The following is a 21,017-nucleotide window of genomic DNA, read 5'->3' on the forward strand; positions in this document are numbered from 1 at the left end:
GAAACGGAGTTTCACTATGTTAGCCAGGCTAGTCTCAAACTCCTGACCTCAGGTGATCTGCCTGCCTCGGCCTCCCAAAGTGCTGGGATTACAGGCACGAGCCACTATGCCCGGCTACTTATTTTTGAGACAGGGTCTCACTCTGTTACCCAGGCTGAAGTGCAGTGATGCCATCTTGGCTCACTGCAACCTCTACCTCCCAGGCTCAAGTGATCCTCCCACCTTAGCCTCTTGAGTAGCTGGGATTACAGGTGTGTGCCACCATGGCCCACTAATTTTTTTGTAGTTTACATGGGGTTTCACCATGTTGTCCAGGTTCGCCTGGAACTCCTGAGGTCAAGCCATCCATCTGCCTTGGCCTCCCAAAGTGTTGGGATTACAGGCGTGAGCCACGGTGCCTGACCAGCCCCAGTTAATTTTAAAACTTTTCTAGGAACAGGGTCTCGCTTTGTTGCCCTGGTCTCGAACTCCTGGCTTTCAGCAATCCTCCTGCTGCACTCCTCCCACTGTTGTAATTATATGGATGGACTGCCGTGCCCAACCTGAGCTAATTTTTACTTTTGCATAGAGGGGATTTCCAGCCATCCTCCTCCCTTAGCCTCTCAAAGTGCTGGAATTACAGGCATAAACCAGCCTCTACATGGTCTTTTTAATTCCTGCATTTCCCCAACCCCCCGCCCCTCCAGGCAATATGCTCAGAGGGGAAAAGCACTGCCTAAGGGCCACTGCCAATGCCCCAAATTCCTCAGGAGATGGGAATGAACATGCGAGGTGAGTCAGGTCTCCTTCAGGTAACACTAACCAGGGGAGTGGGCTGGGACTTGGGAAGAATGGTGTGGCTGAAGGAGCTGTCTACCTATGACACCTTGAGAGGAAAAAATATATATACTAATTTTCTCATGAAGTCTCTCCTTACGGAATAGTACTGAGGACTAGCTTGCAACCTTGGTGACAAACACTTCTGAGCCTGAAATTAACAATGGCTTATATTTTCCTTTTTGAGACAGGGTCTGTCACCCAGGCTGGAGTGCAGTGGTGTGATCACAGCTCAATGCAGCCTTGACCTCCTGGGCTCAGGGGATTTGCCGACCTCAGCCTCCTAAATAGCTGGGACTATAGGCATGCGCCACCATGCCCAGCTATTTAAAATAAACTTTTTGGTCAGGCACGGTGGCTCATGTGTGTATTCCTAGTACTTTGGGAGGCCGAAGCAGGCAGATTGCCTGAGCCCAGGAGTTCGAGACCAGCCTGGGTAACATGATGAAGCCCCATCTCTACTAGAACACGAAAAAATTAGTTGGGCATGGCGTTGTGTGCCTGTAGTCCTAGTTACTTGGGAGGCTGAGGCAGAATTGCTTGAACCTGGGAGACGGAGGTTGCGGTGAGCCGAGACTGCAGTGAACTGAGATCGTGCCACTGTACTCCAGCCTGGGCAACAGAGTGAGCCTCCGTCTCAAAAAAAAAAAAAAAAAAATTTTTTTTTAGAGACAGAGTCTCTTTGTTCCCCAGGGTGGTCTCAAACTCCAGGGCTCAAGCAATCCTCCTGCTTTGGCCTCCCGAAGTGTTGGGATTACAGGCATGAACCACTGCACCCGGCCTGTGGCTCACATTTTCTAAGAGCAACGACAGGCCCCGATCTCAGGCCTTTACTGGCAAGGGCTGGAGGAACCCTCACAGGTTTCAGAAGGGTGCATTATTCTTCCCCTTCTGCAGAAGAAGAAACTGAGAATTAGAAGGCGCAGTCCCGGCCGGGCACGGTGGCTCACACCCGTAATCCCAGCACTTTGGGAGGCCCAGGTGGGCGGATCACGAGGTCAGGAGATCAAGACCACCCTGGCTAACACGATGAAACCCCATTTCTACTAAAAATATAAAAAATTGGCCAAGCATGGTGGCGGGTGCCTGTAGTCCCAGCTACTCGGGAGGCTGAGGCAGGAGAATGGCGGGAACCCGGAAGGCAGAGCTTGCAGTGAGCTGAGATCGCGCCACGGCACTCCAGCCTGGGCGACAAAGCGAGACTCCGTCTCAAAAAAAAAAAAAAAGAAAAAAGAGAGAGAGGCGCAGTGCCTTGACCAAGGTCACAAAGCAACAGAGCCACCATCAAGACAGAGGGAACCTTCACCTACACTCCTCCCAGAGGTGCTCAGCCTCCACCACAGGGCTGGGCTGCTACATACCATTCAAACTCCCTCCTCCTTGCTGAGTCAATGCTGCCCTCCCCGCCCAAGACCTAAAAGGTCAGGAAGGTAGGGTGGGGCAAGGGAGGAAGTCGAAGCTGGGGGAAAAAGGAGGCGGAAACCCCACCATGGGGGTGTGGTGTGGTGGGGTGTTGTGGTGGTGGAGGGGGGCCCACTCAGAGCAGAGGCCTGCTCCTGGGCTCCCTCTGGTGGGCAAGGGGCAGAGCAGGAAGCCAGGGAGGAGACAGTAGGGCTGAGTCAACACATCTTTATTAAACACCTGCAGTTACTGGGAGGAGGCCATGATGCTGGACACACCTGTAGGGAAGGAGAGACCAGAATGAAGGTGAGAAGGGCAGGAGACAAATCTCCAGCTACCTGCTACAGCACCCACAGTTCTTTAGGGGGAGATCACAAACTCCTTCCAGGCCCCGGTTACCATCACAAAAGCAGCTTGGTGCAGTATTTTAAAAACATGGACTCTGGAGCAAGGAGGGCTAGGTTCGAATCCCTGTTCTGCCAATTAACAGCTGGGTCACTTGGACAAGTTACTGAACATCTCTGAGCATCACCTTCCTATCTTTAAGAAGCACCTACCCTATAGGATTGTAGGACCAAACGAGGTGCTGAGAACAAAGTGCCAAGGAAGAGTTGTTTGTAATTACCTACATGATAATAATATTTACTATGTACTATTTGCAGGATACTCAAGTTTTTTTTTTGAGACAAGAGTCTCATTCTGTTGCCCAGGGTGGAGTGCGGTGGAGCGATCTCGGCTCATTGCAACCTCCACCTTCTGGGTTCAAGCGATTCTCCTGCCTCAGTCTCCCAAGTATTTTGAACCTATCCTGTTGGACCCAGGACACAGAGCAATGGAGCCAGGACTGAGACAGAGGGAATCCTCCTGTCTACTCCCCCAGCAGGGCTGGGCTCCTACATCCCTAAGATTCACACCTTCCTCCTCCTCTTCCTTGTTGACTCAGCACTGCCCTCTCCACCCGTGACCTAAAAGGTCAGGAAGGTGGGGTGGGGTGACAGAAGCCAAAGGGGAGAAAAAAGGAGGCCCTTTCCTCACTACAGAATCTTTTGCTGGAGTTCTCACCGAGAACCCTGACACAGCAGTCACGTGGCATTTAGAGGTGAGATACCATGGCCCGTAAGTGCACAGATGGCTGCCTGCTCAATGCTGTTCCCCAGTTAAGTACAAAATTAGCTGGTTTGTGTTAAGAAGCCATGTTGTACCAAACACATCTTTAAAACACCTGATTCACACTCAAGAGGGTGGGGGAGACCTGGGATGAAGGGAGCGGCCCGCCCATGCCTTTCTCCCCGGCTCTAGGATATCTGCTCGGTGCCACGATGAGCGGCAGTGAAGCAGCCCCCGCTGCCGGAGTAGCCACTGCACTCTTTTTAGTTGAGCAAGCAGTTGAGCCTCTGCTAGTTACATGTGTGTAGACGATGGTCATAATGAATATTTAACGAACGGTGTGACTGGTTCTTTGCTAAGTGTTATACAAGCATTCACACTTACGATTCCATGAGGTAGGTATAATACTATTTATGTAATTTAGCAACTGAGGATCAAACAATGTAAATGTAAGGACCTACACAGTGTTTATCATAGTTACTGTTGCAGTCGTCCCCATTTTTTTTTTTTTTTTGAGATGGAGTCTCGCTCTGTCGCCCAGGCTGGAGTGCAGTGGCCGGATCTCGGCTCACTGCAAGCTCCGCCTCCCGGGTTTACGCCATTCTCCCATCTCAGCCTTCTGAGCAGCTGGGACTACAGGCGCCTGCCACCTTGCCTGGCTAGTTTTTTTGTATTTTTTTAGTAGAGACGGGGTTTCACCGTGTTAGTCAGGATGGTCTCGATCTCCTGACCTCGTGATCCGCCCGTCTCGGCCTCCCAAAGTGCTGGGATTACAGGCTTGAGCCACCGCACCCAGCCGTCCTCATTTTTTAGATGAGAAAACTGAGGCACAAAGATGTGAAATCACCCAAAGTAGAGAATCAAGATTCCTACTGTTCACCGGACTCCAAGTCTGCACATGAGGCCTGGGTACCCCAAGGATAAAAGAGGGCCAACCAGACCGGCCTCAGGGATGAGTAAGGGTGCAGAGACCCCCTGCGAGGCCCCGCTGGGCCCCAGGAAGTCTTGCTGAGTGCTATGAGGCAGGACACAGGGCCTAGAAGTTTCAGGGAAGATCACCCAGCTCCCCACTATTGCTCCCTGGGCAGGAGCCCCGAGACACAAGGTGAATGGAATCTGGCAGGTGCAGACTTCCCAGCCCAGAACATGAGCAGATGTACCCAGGTCCTCTGGGCCCCTGCCTCGGCCTCCCTTGAGAGGCACCCCCTTAGCCCCAAGGCCTGAGGCCGTGGGCCACCACTCACTGTCAAAGTCAATCTTCTCCACAATGTTTTTGGGTTTAATGCTCTCTTCTTGGCTACAGATGAAGATCTGCCCCGACTCGTCAGCACTCCAGCCGTATTTGCTCATCCACACCTTTAGCTGGCTGTCTGCAGGTGACAGGGGCAGTGAGAGGCTTCGGTCACCCTGATCCCACAGTTTCAGGGGACTGGGAGGCAACAGAGTCATAGCTCAGGAAGCCAGGGCAGCCCCCCTTGCCCACTGGCATCTCCTGGACAGCAGCAGCTGGTCTCCTTGCTGCTGCCCCTGCCCTTCCACAGGTCATTCTCTGAACGGCCGCCAGAGGGAGCCTTTGAGCTCTCTCAGCCTCACGTGGGGCTTCTGCCTTAATTTCTTTTATTTTCTATTCCTCTCTTTTCTCTCCCTGGGCAAATCTTGGTTCCTAACAAGAGCAGCGTATTTATTAACTTTTCCCACAACCTATATGAAATGGTTGCAAAATTATGACATGACCATTACCACAAACTATATATATATATATATATATATATATTTTTTTTTTTTTTGAGACGGAGTTTCTCTCTTGTTGCCCAGGCTGGAGGGCAATGGCGCGATCTCAATTCACTGCAACCTCCGCCTCCCGGGTTCAAGCAGTTCTCCTGCCTCAGCCTCCCGAGTAGCTAGGATTACAGGCATGTGCCACCACACCTGGTTAATTTTGTATTTTTAGTAGAGACGGGGTTTCTCCATGTTGGTCAGGCTGGTCTTGAACTCCTGACCTCAGGTGATCTGCCCACCTCAGCCTCCCAAAGTGCTAGGATTACAGGTGTGAGCCACCATGCCGGGCCACAATACACTTTTTTTGCCCTTAGAAAATATGGCCACGGGTGGGTGCGGTGGCTCACACCAGTAATCCCAGCACTTTGGGAGGCTCAGGTGGGAGGATCACTTGAGCCCAGAAGTTTGAGATCAGCCTGGGCAACAAAGTAAGACCCCCATCTCTAAAAGGAGAAGGGAAAGAAAAAAAAAAAATCTGCCTGTAAGAATGTATGGCCAGAATAGTGTTCAGTTACCTGAAATAATTTTGTGTGACTATTATCATTTTGATACAGGTTCATATAATTCTCTTTATATTCAATTCTAAGGCATGTTCACATCCTTTAATTTCCTTTCACTGTTAAATATGTAAAACATCTACCTGATATAAAGCACTTAGTACAACGCATGACATAAAATGTCCAATAAAAGTTAGCCTCCACTTGGCCAGGCGTTGTGGCTCATGCCTGTAATCCCAGCACTTTGGGAGGCCAAGGCGGGCAGATCACTTGAGTTCATGAGTTCAAGACCAGCCTGTCCAACATGGTGAAACCCCAGCAGGAGAACTGTTTGAAACTGGGAGGAGGAGGTTGCAGTGAGCTGAGATTATACCACTGCACTCCAGCCTGGGTGACAGGGCCAGGCTGTTTCAAAAAAAAAAAAAAGTTAGCTTTTACTTGGCTGGATGCAGTGGCTCACACCTGTAATCCCAGCACTTTGGGAGGCCAAAGTGGGTGGATCACTTGAGGTCAGGAGTTCAAGACCAGCCTGGCCAACATGGTGAAACTCCATCTCTACTAAAAGTGCCCAGACTGGAGTGCAGTGGTATGATCTTGGCTCACTGCAACCTCTGCTCCCGGGTTCAAGCGATTCTCCTGCCTCAGCCTCCCGCAGAGCGGGGATTACAGGCACATGCCAACACGCCCAACTAATTTTTGTATTTTTAGTAGAGACGGGGTTTTACCATGTTGGCCAGGCTGGTCTTGATCTCCTCATCTCACATGATCTACCTGCCTCACTGGCGTAAGCCATCGCACGTGGCCTTCCTTAGTTTCTTTTCTTTTTTTTTTTTTTTTATAGACGGAGTTTCAATCTTATCAACCAAGCTGGAGTGCAATAGCATGATCTCAGCTCACTGCAACCTCTGCCTCCTGGGTTGAAGCGATTCAACCCTGCCTCAGCCTCCCAAGTAGCTGGGATTACAGGTGCACGCCACCACACCCAGCAAATTTTTGTATTTTTAGTAGAGAGGGGGTTTTACCATGTTGGGCAGGCTGGTCTCGAACTCCTGACCACAGATGATCCACCCACCTCAGCCTCCCAAAGTGCTGGATTACAGGCGTGAGCCATTGCACCTGGCTTTCCTTAGTTTTTTGACTTCCTTTTCTACGTTTCTTTTCGCAAAAATAAGCAAATATGTTATTTTTCCTTTTTTTTTGTTTTTGGAGGGATCTTTAAAAAATATTCATCTGATCAGATCCTTCCCCTGCTCAGAGCCCTCCGGTGGCTCCTTCTCACTCAGGGGAAAGGACAAGGTCCTCCCAAGGCCCCACATGACCTGGAGATGCCCCTCCAACCTCCACCTCTCTACTCTCGCCCATGCTCACTCTGCTCTGGCCATATACACTCTGGCTACCCCGCCCATGAACGTTACAAGTCAGGGCCGTGCTCCACAATCCTCCTCTGCTCTACCTCAGCCCACGGGCCTCACTCCACCAACGGAGGGAAGGGCTCAGATGCCGCTGGTCTGTGAGCTGTCTTGCTTTCCTTCACGACATGAATTGCCACTGGACACCTACACGTTGCCATGTGCTTTGCTGCCTCCATGAGAATGAATTGGAGCCATCCCACTTTGTTTACTGCTGCATGCCCAGTTTAGCACACTGCCTGATACACGGTAGGCACTCAATTAATGCAGAAGAAATGAGCAAATGGTATAGGATCTCCCTCAAGGTAGGGACTGTCTTATACTAGGTTCTTATTTCCTCCCTGGGTTGGGCCTTCCATGCTGACCTGATGAGACCTGCACAGGCCCGTTGGAGGAGCTGACTGAGGTCCACTGCCCTGGCCACCCCCAACCTCCCAGATGTGCACCAGGACCCAGAAGGCATTACCCGACAGATCCCCGAGCATCTCGGCCAGCAGCCAGCGGTCGATGTGCTGGTAAGTGATACCCACAACATGGCAGATAACTGTGGAGGTCAGAGACAAAACTGGTAAGGAGCTGTTCCCCCGGACCCGGCTGCCACTCCCTACCCCTTCCCCTTGGGGAGCCCAGCCTCAGAGAGGGACTTACATTTTCGGACAGAGTCTTCAAAGCCAGTTATACCTTCCAAGAGGTCCATGTTTTCATCCAGGGCTTGCTGTGATGGGAATTGAAGTTCACAATGTTTATTCTTTTAAATTATTTGCCTTTATTTTTATTTATTTATAGGGTTGGGGTCTCACTATGTTGCCCAGGCTGGTCTTGAATTTCTGGGCTCAAGTGATCTTCCTGCCTCAGCCTCCCAAAGTGCTGGGATTTTGTTGCTGCGGTTGTTACAGAGACAAGGTGTCACTATATTGCCCAGGCTGATCTCTCAAACTCCTGGGCTCAAGTGATCTGCCCACGTTGGTCTCCCAAAGCGTTGGGATTACAGGCGTGAGCCACCACTCCCAGCCTACACTGGTAATCTTACGTATCAACAACGTTCATATCAGTAATTTTAACAAGAATAGCAGCTACCAGGCCATGTGTGGTGGCTCACGCCTATAATCCCAGCACTCTGGGAAGCTGAGGTGGGTGGATCACTTGAGGTCAGGAGTTCAAGAACAGCCTGGCCAACATGGTAAAACCCCACCTCTACTAAAAATATAGAAATTAGCCAGATGCAGTGGTTTATGCCTGTAATCCCAGCACTTTGGGAGGCTGAGGCGGGCGGATCACCTGAGGTCAGGAGTTTGAGACCAGCCTGACCAACATGGAGAAACCCTGACTCTACTAAAATTACAAAATTAGCAGGGCTTGGTGGCACATTTCTGTAATCCCAACTACTCGGGAGGCTGAGGCAGGAGAATCCGCTTGAACCCAGGAGGTGGAGGTTGTGGTGAGTTGAGATCATACCACTGCATTCCAGCCTGGGCGACAGTGGGAGACTCCCTCTCAAAAACAAACAAACAAACAAACAAACAAACAAAAACCCAGAAATTAGGCCGGGCGCGGTGGCTCACACTTGTAATCCCAGCACTTTGGGAGGCTGAGACGGGCGATCATGAGGTCAGGAGACTGAGACCATCCCAGCTAACATGGTGAAATCCCGTCTCTACTAAAAGTACAAAACATTAGCCAGATGCGGTGGCACATGCCTGCAGACCCAGCTACTCGGGAGGCTGAGGCAGGAGAATCACTTGAACAGGCAGAGGTTGCAGTGAGCTGAGACTGTGCCATGAACTCCAGCCTGGGAGACAGAGCGAGACTCCGTCTCAAAAAAAAAATATATATATATATATATATATTTAAAAAATGTAAATAAATAAGCCGGGTGTAGTGGTGGGTGCCTGTAATCTGTAATCCCAGCCAGTAGGGAGGATGAGACAGGAGAATCACTTGAACCTGGGAGGTGGAGGTTGCAGCGAACCAAGATCGTATCACTGCACTCTAGCCTGGGCGACACAGCCATACTCCATCTCAGGGAAAAAAAAAAAAAAAAATAGCAGCTACCATTTGAGCACTGATCCCACATGCTAGCCATTCATCTGAGTGCAGCCCTGTGATGTAAGTTACATCCATTTTACAGATGAAGAGACCGGGCCGCTAAGAGATTTACCCAAAATCCTAGAGGTGAGGCTTGAACCTGGCAGGCAGAAACCAGGGCCCTGAGAAAGAGGACAGACACGTATTGGCTAAGTGTATGCAGCCACCTCCCCTTGCTTCTGTCCCACTCAGAGAAAAGGCCAATTTTCCTACCATAGCCCATGAGGCCACACAGAATCTGCCTGTCACCTCTGTGCCCTCACCCCTGCCCACTCGCTCCTCACTCACCCTGCTCCAGCCACAGGGGCTTCCCTGATGCTCCTCAAACCCACCAGGCACCTGCCCATCTCAGGGCCTGTGTGTGGAATTCTCCTCCTCCATGGCTACCACCCTCACCTCCTTCAGGTTTCTGCTCAAAGGTCAGCTCTGTGGTACAGGTTCCCTCCAACAGAAGGGAGGGAATCCCCCACGTGGATGCCAGGAAGGTGCAGCCAGTGAGGTGGGCAGAAATCCAGATTTGTGGCCGGGCGTCATGGCTCAACCTGTAATCCCAGCACTTTGGGAGGCTGAAGCAGGAGGATCACTTGAGGCCAGAAGTTCAAGACAGCCTGGTCAACATGGTGAAACCCCACTTCTACTAAAAATACAAAAACTGGGCCGATAGTCCCAGCTACTCAGGAGGCTGAAGTGGGAGGATCACTTGATCACTGGAGCCTGGGAGGTTGAAGCTGCAGTGAGCTGTGTTTGCATCACCGCACCGTGGCCTGGGCGACAGAGTGAGACCCTGTCTCGAAAAACAAAACAAAACAAAACAAAACAAACAAACAAAAAAACCCTGTCTGTTACATGGAATAGGTCTACGATCTCCAACACATCTCATTTGCTAGTTTGCTAGTGAGAACAGTCGTTTGTAGAACTAGTAAACTCTATTATTTTAAGCATTTGATCATTTTCTTTGTGGGATTAACTGAAGCTAATCAATAATTTCTTACTTGAGGCCGGGCGCGGTGGCTCAAGCCTGTAATCCCAGCACTTTGGGAGGCCGAGGCGGGTGGATCACGAGGTCAGGAGATCGAGACCATCCTGGCTAACATGGTGAAACCCCGTCTCTACTAAAAATACAAAAAACTAGCCAGGCGTGGTGGTGAGCGCCTGTAGTCCCAGCTACTCGGAGGCTGAGGCAGGAGAATGGCGTGAACCCGGGAGGCGGAGCTTGCAGTGAGCCGAGATCGCGCCACTGCACTCCAGCCTGGGTGACACAGCGCGAGACTCCGTCTCAAAAAAAAAAAAAAAAATTTCTTACTTGAATAAAAAATAAAATGTTTAAGAATTAAAAACAAAAAAGTATGCAGTCAGCCGCACATAAAATGTCAGGGTCTGGGATGGGAGCAGGTACAATTTCTGCAGTTGCTGCTTCTATTTTCTCCTGAGACAAGAAGCCAGATCATAAGTTGAGGTGAGAAGAAAGGGAGACAGATAAAGCATGAGCAAACGTCCAGGAGTTGGGGAAGGAAGCAAGACCACCGCTGCAGCTGGGGACAGGGGAGGCACATGTGTTTTTTTTGTTTGTTTGTTTGTTTGTTTTGAGATGGATTTTAGCTCTTGTTGCTCAGACTGGAGGACAATGGCATGATCTCGGCTTACCGCAACCTCCGCCCCCCAGGTTCAAGCAATTCTCCTGCCTCAGCCTCTCGAGTAGCTGGGATTACAGATATGCGCCACCACGCCTGGCCAACTTTGTATTCTTAGTAGAGATGGGGTTTCTCCATGTTGGTCAGGCTGGTCTTGAGCTCCTGACCTCAGGCAATCCGGTCACCCCGGCCTCCCAAAGTGCTGGGATTACAGGCGTGAGCCACCACGCCCGGCCAGCCCATGCAATTTAAGAGAAGGAAGCGAAACAGAGAAGAATGCAGAGACAGAGGGTTGGAGCTAATGGTCAGGCCCAAGAATGTGGGGATGGAGAACCTGTGGGGGTGAGCTGAGAAGCTGGGAGGAAGCGGCGAGAATGGAGATACTGGAAACTCACAGGGGGAGGAGGGGAGCCATTATTGGTGAGGGCAGTGGCTCCCAACATTGGCCAGATGTCCAAATCACCCAGGGTAACTTTTTAAAATCCCAAGGCCTAGGCTACAGTGAACCAATTACATCAGACTCTGTGAGGGCAGGACCCATGTATCAGTATCAATTTTTAAAAATGCCTCAGAGGGCTGGGCGCAGTGGCTGACACCTGTAGTCCCAGCACTTTGGGAGGCCGAGGCAGGCAGATCACTTGAGGTCAGGAGTTTGAGACCAGCCTAGCCACCATGGTGAAACCCCATCTCTACTAAAAATACAAAAATTAGCCAGGCGTGGTGGCCCATGCCTGTAGTCCCAGCTACCTGGGAGGCTGAGACAGGAAAATCGCTTGAACCCAGGAGGCGGAGGTTGCAGTGAGTTGAGATTGCGCCACTGCACTTCAGCCTGCTCACACAGCGAGACAGTCTCAAACAAAACCAAAAAAAAAAAAAAAAAAAAAGAAAGAAAATAATTGCCTCAGAGGTCCAATGTGCAGAGAACTGGCCCAGGGTATGATTGGAAGAGGACTGAGGTCAAATGCAGTACAAGATAGCTGGCCAAGACAGCAAGGGACCCAGAGGTCTGGGTGGTCAAAGGATCCTCTGTGTTACTTTCTAAGCATCTAATAATTAGGGCAAGAGTGGTAGACAACGCCAGTGAGAAGGAGCTGAATTCTGGTTTTTTTTTTTTTTTTTTTTGAGAGGGAGTCTTGCCCAGGCTGGAGTGCAATGGCGTGATCTCAGCTCACCGCAACCTCTGCCTCCTGGGTTCAAGCGATTATCTTGCCTCAGCCTCCTGAGGAGCTAGGATTACAGGCATGCGCCACCTCACCAGGCTAATTTTGTATTTTTAGTTGAGGCAGTGTTTCTCCACGTTGGTCAGGCTGGTCTCGAACTCTCGACCTCAAGTGATCCACCTGCCTCAGCTTCTCAAAGTGCTGGGATTACAGGTGTGAGCCACCGCGCCCGGCCAGGAGCCGAATTCTTCAAGAAACAAAGAGCAGTCACCAGAGGGACTGATACGGGGCAGGAAGTGATGACACACGCACTTCAAGACTGGGGGTTTCTGGCCTGGCGCGGTGGTTCACGCCTGTAATCCCAGCACTTTGGGAGGCTGAGGCAGGCAGATCACCTGAGGCTGGGAGTTCAAGAGCAGCCTGGACAACATGGCAAAACCCCGTCTCTACTAAAAATACAAAAATTAGCCAGTGTGATGGCGTGTGCCTGTAACCGCAGCCACTTGGGAGGCTGAGGCAAGAGAATCGGTTGAACTCAGGGCGGGGGTGGCGGTTGCAGTGAGCCGAGATTGCTGCACTGCACTCCAGCCTGGGCAACACAGTGAGATTCTGTCTCAAAAAAATAAAATAAAATAAAAAATACATATAAAAATTAGCTGGGCGTGATGGCGCATGCCTGTAGTGCCAGCTACTCACTCAGGAGGCAGGAGAATCACTTGAACCCGGGAGGCAGAGGTTGCAGTGAGCCAAGATCGTGCCACTGTACTCCAGCCTAGGCAACAGCGTGAGACTCTATCTCAAAACAAAAAACAAAAAACAAACAAAAAACAACAAAAAAGACTGAGGGTATCAGAAGAGATAGGAACCAGGAGGTGAACTAGCCTCCCACTCAGGAGGCTGCAGAAGTGGGGGGCCAGGTTCCAGTTAGAGCAAGAAGGGCAGAGTGTGTCAGACAGGCAGAAGAAATGGAAAGAAACGGAGAATTTCTCTTTCTTGAGACACGGTCCTGCTCTGTTGCCCAGGCTGGAGTACAGTGGTGTGATCACGGCTCACTCGCAGGCTCAAGCGATCCTCCTACCTTAGCCTCCTGGGTGGCTGGGAGTACAAGCACCTGCCACCACACCCAATTAGTTTTCAATTTTGTAGAGATGAGGTCTCACTATGTTGCTCAGGCTGGTCTGGAACTCCTGGCCTCAAGCAATCCTCCTACCTCAGCCTCCACAAAATACTGGAATCACAGGGGTGAGTCACTACACCCAGCCATTGGAGGACTTCTTCTGATTAACGGTATGTAGTAGAGGGCCCAGTGGAAAGACGGGAGAGAGGGGAAAGGGTCGGCCTCAGCCTGTGGGCAAGGGGAGGACCTGTGAGTACCTGCCCCACGAGAGGATGATGATTCCTCAAAACACACATGCGGAGCACTGGGCCCACTGCCAAAGCAGGATTGCCAAACAATGTGCACCATTGTTACTTTTAGCATTCAGCTCCACATGGCGCTGCCATCTCCCCTGTCCCTGGACCCCACGGAAGTTACCCAGAAGGCCTGGAAGTGGCAGGTCTCCAGCAGGTCCCCAAGGTACAAAATCTGTCGGATTGGCCTTTCTTCTTGCTGGTAGGAGGAAGCGTTAAGGAAAACTGGCTTTGGAGCTAAGGTTGGGCCACAGGTCACCCCTCCCCACCTACCTTCTTTTTTTTTTTTTTTTTTTTTGAGACGGAGTCTTGCTCTGTGCCCCAGGCTGGAGTGCAGTGGCGCGATCTCGGCTCACTGCAAGCTCCGCCCCCCCGGGTTCACGCCATTCTCCTGCCTCAGCCTCCTGAGTAGCTGGGACTACAGGCGCCCGCCACCTCGCCCGGCTAATTTTCTTGTATTTTTAGTAGAGACGGGGTTTCACGGTGTTAGCCAGGATGGTCTCGATCTCCTGACCTCGTGATCCGCCCGTCTCGGCCTCCCAAAGTGCTGGGATTACAGGCTTGAGCCACCGCGCCCGGCCAACCCACCTACCTTCTTCTGGCTGCTTTCTTCCAAAGGTTCAGCTCAGAAAAAGAGCTGGAAAAGGAAGCCAGCTTATCTCTCCCGCAGGTGTATGCAGGAGAAAGGATGTTGGCTTTTGTAATGGCAAAAGAAAAGAAATGACGTGCCAGTCCTGGTGGCTCACACCTGTAATCCTGGCACTTTGGGAGGCCAAGGCAGGTGGATCACCTGAGGTCAGGAGTTCGAGACCAGCCTGGCCAACATGGTGAAACCCCATCTCTACTAAACATACAAAAAACCAGCCGAGTGTGGTGGCATGTGCCTGTAGTCCCAGCTACTTGGGGGGCTGAGGCAGGAGAATCACTTGAACCTGGGAGGAGGAGGCTGCAGTGAGCCGAGATCGTGACACTGCACTCCAGCCTGGGTGACAGAGCGAGACTCTGTCTCAGAAAAAAAAAAAGAAAGAAAGAAAATATTAACTGGCCGGGTGCGGTGGCTAAAGCCTGTAATCCCAGCACTTTGGGAGGCCAAGATGGGCGGATCACGAGGTCAGGAGATCGAGACCATCCTGGCTAACACGGTGAAACCCTTTCTCTACTAAAAAATAGAAAAAACCAGCCGGGCGAGGTGGCGGGCGCCTGTAGTCCCAGCTACTCAGGAGGCTGAGGCAGGAGAATGGCGTAAACCTGGGAGGTGGAGCTTGCAGTGAGCTGAGATCCAGCCACTGCACTCCAGCCTGGGCGATAGAGCGAGACTCCGTCTCGGAAAAAAAAAAAAAAAAAAAAAAAAAAATATTAACAACAAAAAAATCTACTATTACTACTAATAAAATAAAACCTAAAGGCTGGGCACGGTGGCTTACACCTGTAATCCCAGCACCTTGGGAGGTTGAGGCGGGCAGATCACCTGAGGTCCAGAGTTTGAGAGCAGCCTGGCCAACATAGCAAAACCCGTCTCTACTAAAAATACAAAAATTATCCGGGCATGGTGGCATGCACCTGTCTTCCCAGCTGCTCGGGAGGCTGAGGCAGGAGAATAGCTTGAACCTGGGAGGTGGAGGTTGCAGTAAGCAGAGATCATGCCACTGCCCTCCAGCCTGGGTGACAGAGCAAGGTTCCGTCTCAAACAAACAAACACACACAAAAAAACCACCTAAAATCATTCCTATGTCAAGCTTCCTCTACTATTTCTGAAAGACTGCACCGAGCTTTGCTTCCTTTAGCCCATGAGTGTCCTCTCTGCCTGGATCACCTTTGCCTACCCCTTCACCTACCTCCTTATGTTTTAGATGTTCCCTCCTCCAGGAGGCCCTGGTTTAAACATTTTCTAGTTAAAAATACAAAAGAGTGAACAGTGGCAAAATAGGTCTTCCCTCCCTTGTCTCACAGCCATCCTTCCTAGGAGGCTAACAGTCATTTGCAATTCTTGGGTACTTTTCCACCTTTCCAGACATTGTTCTATAGAAATGTAAATACAGATGGCTGTGTTCATGTCCACATATTCCCCCACCCAAATGGTCAGGTGCCTGCTCTAGCTCTTTTTTTTTTTTTTTTTTGAGACACTGTGTCACCCAGGGTGGAGTGCAGCAGCACGATCTTGGCTCACTGCAACCTCCACCTCCCGGGTTCAAGTGATCCTCCTGCCTCAGTCTCCCAAGTAGCTGGGACTATAGGTGTGTGCCACCGTGCCCGGCTAAGTTTTTGTATTTTTAGTAGAAATGGGGTTTCGCCATGTTGGCCAGGCTGGTCTCGAACTCCTGACCTCAGGTGATCCACCCACCGTAATCTCTCAAAGTGCTAGGATTAGAGGTGTGAGTCACTGTGTCCGGCTGCTGTGGCTCTTCTAACCCAACCCTGACCACTCCAGTCTATCACTGTCTGCCTCCTCACTGGACTGTGACAACTTCGTGAAGACAGGGCCCAGGCCTGTCTCAGTCACACAGTGTCCCAGCACGGTCCAGCACCCTGCCATGCTGGGCCAGAGCAGGCACTTGGTGTTTGTGGATGCACCCACAGACCATCTCCCCCGGAATTCATGCACTTTGACTCTGGCCCCTTCCCACACAGGCCCTGGCCCCAGTGCTGGAAGGATACATGTGCCTGGTCGATCATGCACTTGCATAGGGTGAAATCTGTGTGCGGCAGGTTGGTGAGGGCCTTCAGCAGGATCTGGGCGGTGACCGTGGTCTGAAAGAAGGCTGGGTTGAACTGGTACCTAAGAAAAAGAACAAGAGACATGGCCACATGTGGCACCTCCAAGTCCCCAACCCTCTCCAGGTGCCAGGCAGGCTGTCCACTGCTTTATTCTGGAGTTTGGGAATTGGACACGCCTGGGTTCCAATCCCAATCCCAATGCTTCCCGGCTGTATAACCTTCACCTCCCTGAGCCTACTTTCCTCCTCTGTGAACAGAGACAGTTAATGCTCACAACCACCCAGTGGGGCAGACACTGCTAAGTGATTCACAAACAAATGAGAACAGCAGCAGCGGTCTGGAGTAGTGGCTAAGGAACCAGAGCCAGACTGCCTTGGTTTAAACTTCCCGCTGAGTGACCCTGGACTGCTTATTTATGACATGAGGAGCAGACAAGAGAGAGATTAAGAGGCACTGAAAGGCTAAAGAGCAGAGAAAGGAAACTGAGGGGCTGTCAGTTTCCTCCCTTGCAAAAGAGGACAACAGAAGGTGGGGGGTGGGTGGGTGGCTCAAGCCTGTAATCCCAGTACTTTGGGAGGCCAAGATGAGCGGATCACCTGAGGTCAGGAGTTCAAGACTAGCCTGGCCAACATGACAAAGCTCCGTCTCTACTAAAAATACAAAAATTAGCTGGGCATAGTGGCGCATACCTCTAGTCATAGCTACTTAGGAGGCTGAGGCAGGAGGATTGCATGAACCTGGGAGACAAAGGATGCAGTGAGCTGAGATCATGAGATCACATCAAGGCACTCCAGCCTGGGCAACAAGGTGAGACTCTGTCTCAAAAAAGAAAAGAAAAGAAAAGAAAAGAAAAAGGAAAAAAAGAAAGCAAGCAAGAAAGCACCCAAGTCAAATTAACTGGGCATGGTGGTGCCTGTAGTCCCAGCTATTCAGGAGGCTGAGGCGGGAGGATCGCTTGAGTCCAGAAGGCTGAGGCTGCAGTGAGCCATGACTGTGCCACTGAACTACAGCCTGGGCAACAGAAGATCCTGTCTCAAAAAAAAAAAAAAAAAAAAAAAAAGTGGAGGTAGGAAGAACCCACACGTCCATCAAGAGCCAGAAGAGATCATTAGGACAGTCACACAAATGACACACTGAAGAGGTATACATCCATGAAAACAAACTGGAGCCACATCAAACAAACAAACACACAAAACTGGATGGATCTCACAAACCCAGTGATGAGTAGCAAATGGCAGATGCAGAAGAGTTTGTGCTGTATCTACTCCATCTATATCAAGTTCAAAGCAGGGAAACCTGAGCTGAGCTGATTCAGATGGATGCATGTATGGTAAACCATCACATAAAGCCAGGCCATGAGAATATGGGGGAGCAGGGGAATTGGCTGGCACAGAGCATATGGGGCAAAAGGCCTGTGGCGCTAGCAACACTTTTGCAACATAAATGGCGATTATGTAGGCTTTCATTTATAATGATTTGTTAAACTACATGTTTGCTTAATGTATTTGCCTGTACATGTGTTCTGTAATTATTCTTTATTTTTGAGACAGGGTCTCACTCTGTTGCCCAGGCTGGAGTACAGTGGCATGATCTTGGCTCACTGCAACCTCTGCCTCCCAGGTTCAAGCAATTCTCCTGCCTCAACCTCCCAAGTAGCTGGGACTACAGCTGTGTGCCACTGTGCCCAGCTAATTTTTTGTAGAGACAGGGCTGTGCCATGTCACCCAGATTGGTAATTCTTATTTATTTATTTATTTTTTTGAGAAAACGAAGGGTCTCACTCTGTCCCCCAGGCTGGAGTGCAGTGGCACGATCATGGCTCACTGCACCCTCGATCCCTCAGGCTTAAGTAATCCTCCCACCTCAGCCTCTCAAGTAGCTGGAACTACAGCCACACACCACTACGTTAACTAAAACAATGGGTTTTTTTTTTGAGACAGAGTCTCACTGTGTAGCTCAGGCTGGAATGCAGGGGTGTGATCTAGGCTCACTGCAACCCTTCTGGGTTCATGCCATTCTCCTGTCTCAGCATCCCAAGTAGCTGGGACTACAGGTGCCCCGCCACCATACCCAGCTAATCTTTTGTATTTTTTTTTTCCGTAGACATGGGGTTTCACTGTGCTAGCCAGGATGGTCTTGATCTCCTACCCTCGTGATTCATCCACCTCAGCCTCCCAAAGTACAGGCGTGAGCCACCGCGCCTGGCCAATTTTTAAATTTTTGTATAGAGTTGGGTCTTGCTATGTTGCCATGGCTGGTCTCGAACTCTTTGGTTCAAGTGAGTATCTCGCCTCAGCCTCCCAAAGTGCTGGGATTACAGGCATGAGCCCCTGCAGCCACCCTAATTGATTTTTTATTATTAATTTATTTTTGAGATGGAGTTTCGCTCTTGTTGCCCAGGATGGAGTGCAATGGTGCCACCTTGGCTCACTGCAATCTCCGCATCCTGGGTTCAAGCGATTCTCCTGCCTCAGCCTCCCAAGTAGCTGGGATTACAGGCATGTGCCACCACGGCCGGCTAATTTTGTATTTTTTAGCAGAGATGGGGTTTCTCTATGTTGGCCAGGCTGGTCTCAAACTCCCTACCTCAGGTGATCCACTCACCTCATCCTCCCAAAGTGCTGGGATTACAGGTGTGAGTGACTGCGCTTGGCAATTGATTTTTCAAAAACCATCCCTCCTCCTGTCCCAACTTCCTTGGCTTCCTAGTCTTGCACACCAAGAGATGTTGCATCATGCAGGATACCACCAGCCACCCCCTTGCCCTGTACTGGGAGTGGCACCCTGCTAGCTGCTGAAATGGGAGTGCAGACAGACAGCCATACACTTACAGCTTCAGGACAGCCAGGTTGGCTTCCAGATCATAGGCATTTTCCTTGGCCTGCGTCTCCACATAGCGCTCCAGGGTGGCCAGGTTCTCAGGATTGTACCTAAAGGAGAATCAAGATAGGTGAGCAGACAGGAGACAGAAGCTGAGGCCAGTCACTTTACAGTCGCAGGGGCAAGTGTAATCTGCCCCTCCCACCCTTCCCCTCTAAATCTGGCACTGGTCACTTGATCTATCCAGGTAGTGAATTATGTCCAGTATAATCTCTAATAAAACTTTTTCATATCCCAGACTTCTCACCTAAGCTCTATACTCCATTGGAGCCCTGGGTCTTGCCTAGGATACCTCCCCAACCTCTGAGCCAGTCAGTCACTGCGGCTTGTGCATCTGGCCTCCGGAACATCTCTGTTACTCACCCCTTCCTCCCCTGCTCAGGCCTCCACCCTGATCCAGCCCCATCCTCTCCTGCCTACCTGGATGCCTACTTCCCCCATGTCCGTCTGAACACTCTAGCCTTTGCTTCCCCCATTTCGGTTCTAACCTCTCCCGGATATCACTGTCTGATGTCAGGTTTGTCTCCCTCATGGAATGGGAACTCAGACCGTGAAGGCATGATCTGCCGCTGTCTGATTCGCCTGTGGTTCCCAGCATTGCCTAGCACTGACACTTTATTTCAATAAACATGTGAATGAATGACTTAAGGAGCAGAGAAGGGAGAGATTCAGAGGCACTCAAAGGAGGCAGGGCAGAGAAGGAAACCTTAAGGCAATTCACGAAGAGACTGAGCGGTACCAAGATTCTAGGCCTTTGCAGGGCTGTTTGTTTCTTTCTTTCTTTTAGAGACGGGGTATGACTGTTGCTCAGGCTGGTCTCTAACTCCTGGGCTCAGACGACCCGCCTGCCTCGGCCTCCCAAAGTGCTGAGATCACAGACGTGAGTCACCGCCCCCAGCTCAGTGGCGTTTCTTTAAGCATCTCCTCCAGGAGGATAGAGAAACCCCACCCCGCGGCAAGCCCAGGACCCTGACCACCCCCTGCTGCCTCCTGAAAACCCTCCCCTCCGCCCCGCATGGCCAGAGCGCTCCCTCCGACCGGGCTCAGACCTGTCGATACCCTTGAGCAACTTGCCCACGTTAGCTCTCATCTGTTCAAACATCGCCATGACTTCTGTCGCTTTCCACAACCAGGGATGGAGACTAACACCGGCCCGGCACGGCGTCCGCGAGGACGGGAAAAGGAAGAGGTGGTGGAAACGGAAACGACGTCATTGTTGTCGCTCCAGCTCCCTGGGGGCGGTGAAGGGACAGGCTCTCGCAGCAGCCGCCACGCTTTCCGGCTGCCACGTGACTTCTTCCTCGCAGGGGCAATTAGCGCGTGCGCATTCGCTCCACTCAAGCTGGACGGACAGCGTGAGAAAAAGCTTACTGTATCCCAGTGCGCAGGCGCCTCTCTTGGCGAGGGGCGGGGCTAAGCTTTTCCCGGGCCTCACAGACCCAGTTCCAGTGCCGGGGGCGCGGGAGCGTGCGCGCGCGAACTCATTGGGAAGCAGTCGGAGCTCTGGCGGCGTGCGCGCGCGTTGTATTGCGCGCGGCCATAAGTCCCCGGAGCTGTGCGGGAATGCACGCAGCAGCCCTCCGTTTAGGCATTGGCCAAGTCCCGAGGGAGATGTTCTCTGAGGTCCCTCTCGCCTCAGGCCTGGGCGCATGGTGCAGGATCCTGAGCGCCCAGGATCCAGTTTCAAGTCTCGGCCCTTGGTCCCCAGCTCCAGGAATAGGGTCCCACAAAGCTATTGTGCTCTGCCGGGCAGGAGCTGGGGTGAGGGCTCCTGGACTTCGCCGGATCGCGCCCGGTCTCCATTAGGTTCCGGTCTTGGAGCTGAGGGCGAGGGTCCCATCTGTACTGCCATCAATTATATATCATGTATAGGTTTTGTACACTGCAAGCGTAGAAAATGCAGTTATGTGCCATGTATGTGGAGGTATATGCGCTGGGTACCTCCACGTGTGTACTGTGCACACAGGTATCTAGGTAGATGCACATCTACACGTCTACATGCCCGCGCAGTGCAGAGGAGGTAACCCAAGTGCATGTATGTGACAGGTGAACAGGCATGTACACTGCGTAGTCATCCCTGTGCAGACTTGCCGCCTTCGGGTTGTGGCCAAACCTTCAAGCACCCAG

General features: G+C 51.3%; 1 protein-coding gene across 2 annotated transcripts; it reads right to left on the reverse strand.

Moving 5' to 3' along the window:
• Window positions 1-2,428: 2,428 nt before the first annotated feature.
• EIF3K (eukaryotic translation initiation factor 3 subunit K) lies at window positions 2,429-20,190 on the reverse strand. 2 transcript variants are annotated; one of them, XM_003915477.4, is made up of 8 exons: window positions 19,940-20,190; window positions 18,842-18,940; window positions 15,951-16,071; window positions 13,420-13,494; window positions 7,658-7,724; window positions 7,476-7,553; window positions 4,569-4,694; window positions 2,430-2,495 (listed from the first exon to the last, which is right to left on the reverse strand). In XM_003915477.4, exons 1-8 carry the CDS (start codon window positions 19,996-19,998, stop codon window positions 2,464-2,466), a joined length of 657 nt encoding a protein of 218 aa, XP_003915526.1. In that variant the 5' UTR covers window positions 19,999-20,190; the 3' UTR covers window positions 2,430-2,463. The 2 variants fall into 2 exon arrangements, with proteins under 2 accessions (XP_021786759.1, XP_003915526.1); XM_021931067.2 differs by lacking the exon at window positions 4,569-4,694 and having other exon boundaries at window positions 2,429-2,495.
• Window positions 20,191-21,017: the final 827 nt, after the last annotated feature.

The sequence above is a fragment of the Papio anubis genome, chromosome 20 (assembly GCF_008728515.1).
Source record: "Papio anubis isolate 15944 chromosome 20, Panubis1.0, whole genome shotgun sequence".
Lineage (NCBI taxonomy): Eukaryota > Metazoa > Chordata > Mammalia > Primates > Cercopithecidae > Papio > Papio anubis.

Bases quoted from the DNA above. Each gene is read 5' to 3' on its own strand.
- EIF3K (XM_003915477.4), bottom strand. From the start codon at position 19,998: ATGGCGATGTTTGAACAGATGAGAGCTAACGTGGGCAAGTTGCTCAAG. The intron at 18,941-19,939 runs GTCTGAGCCCGG...ATTCTCCTTTAG, and splicing joins TTGCTCAAGGGTATCGACAG to GTACAATCCTGAGAACCTGG. The intron at 7,725-13,419 runs GTAACTTCCGTG...TTCCCATCACAG, and splicing joins GCCACTTCCAGGCCTTCTGG to CAAGCCCTGGATGAAAACAT.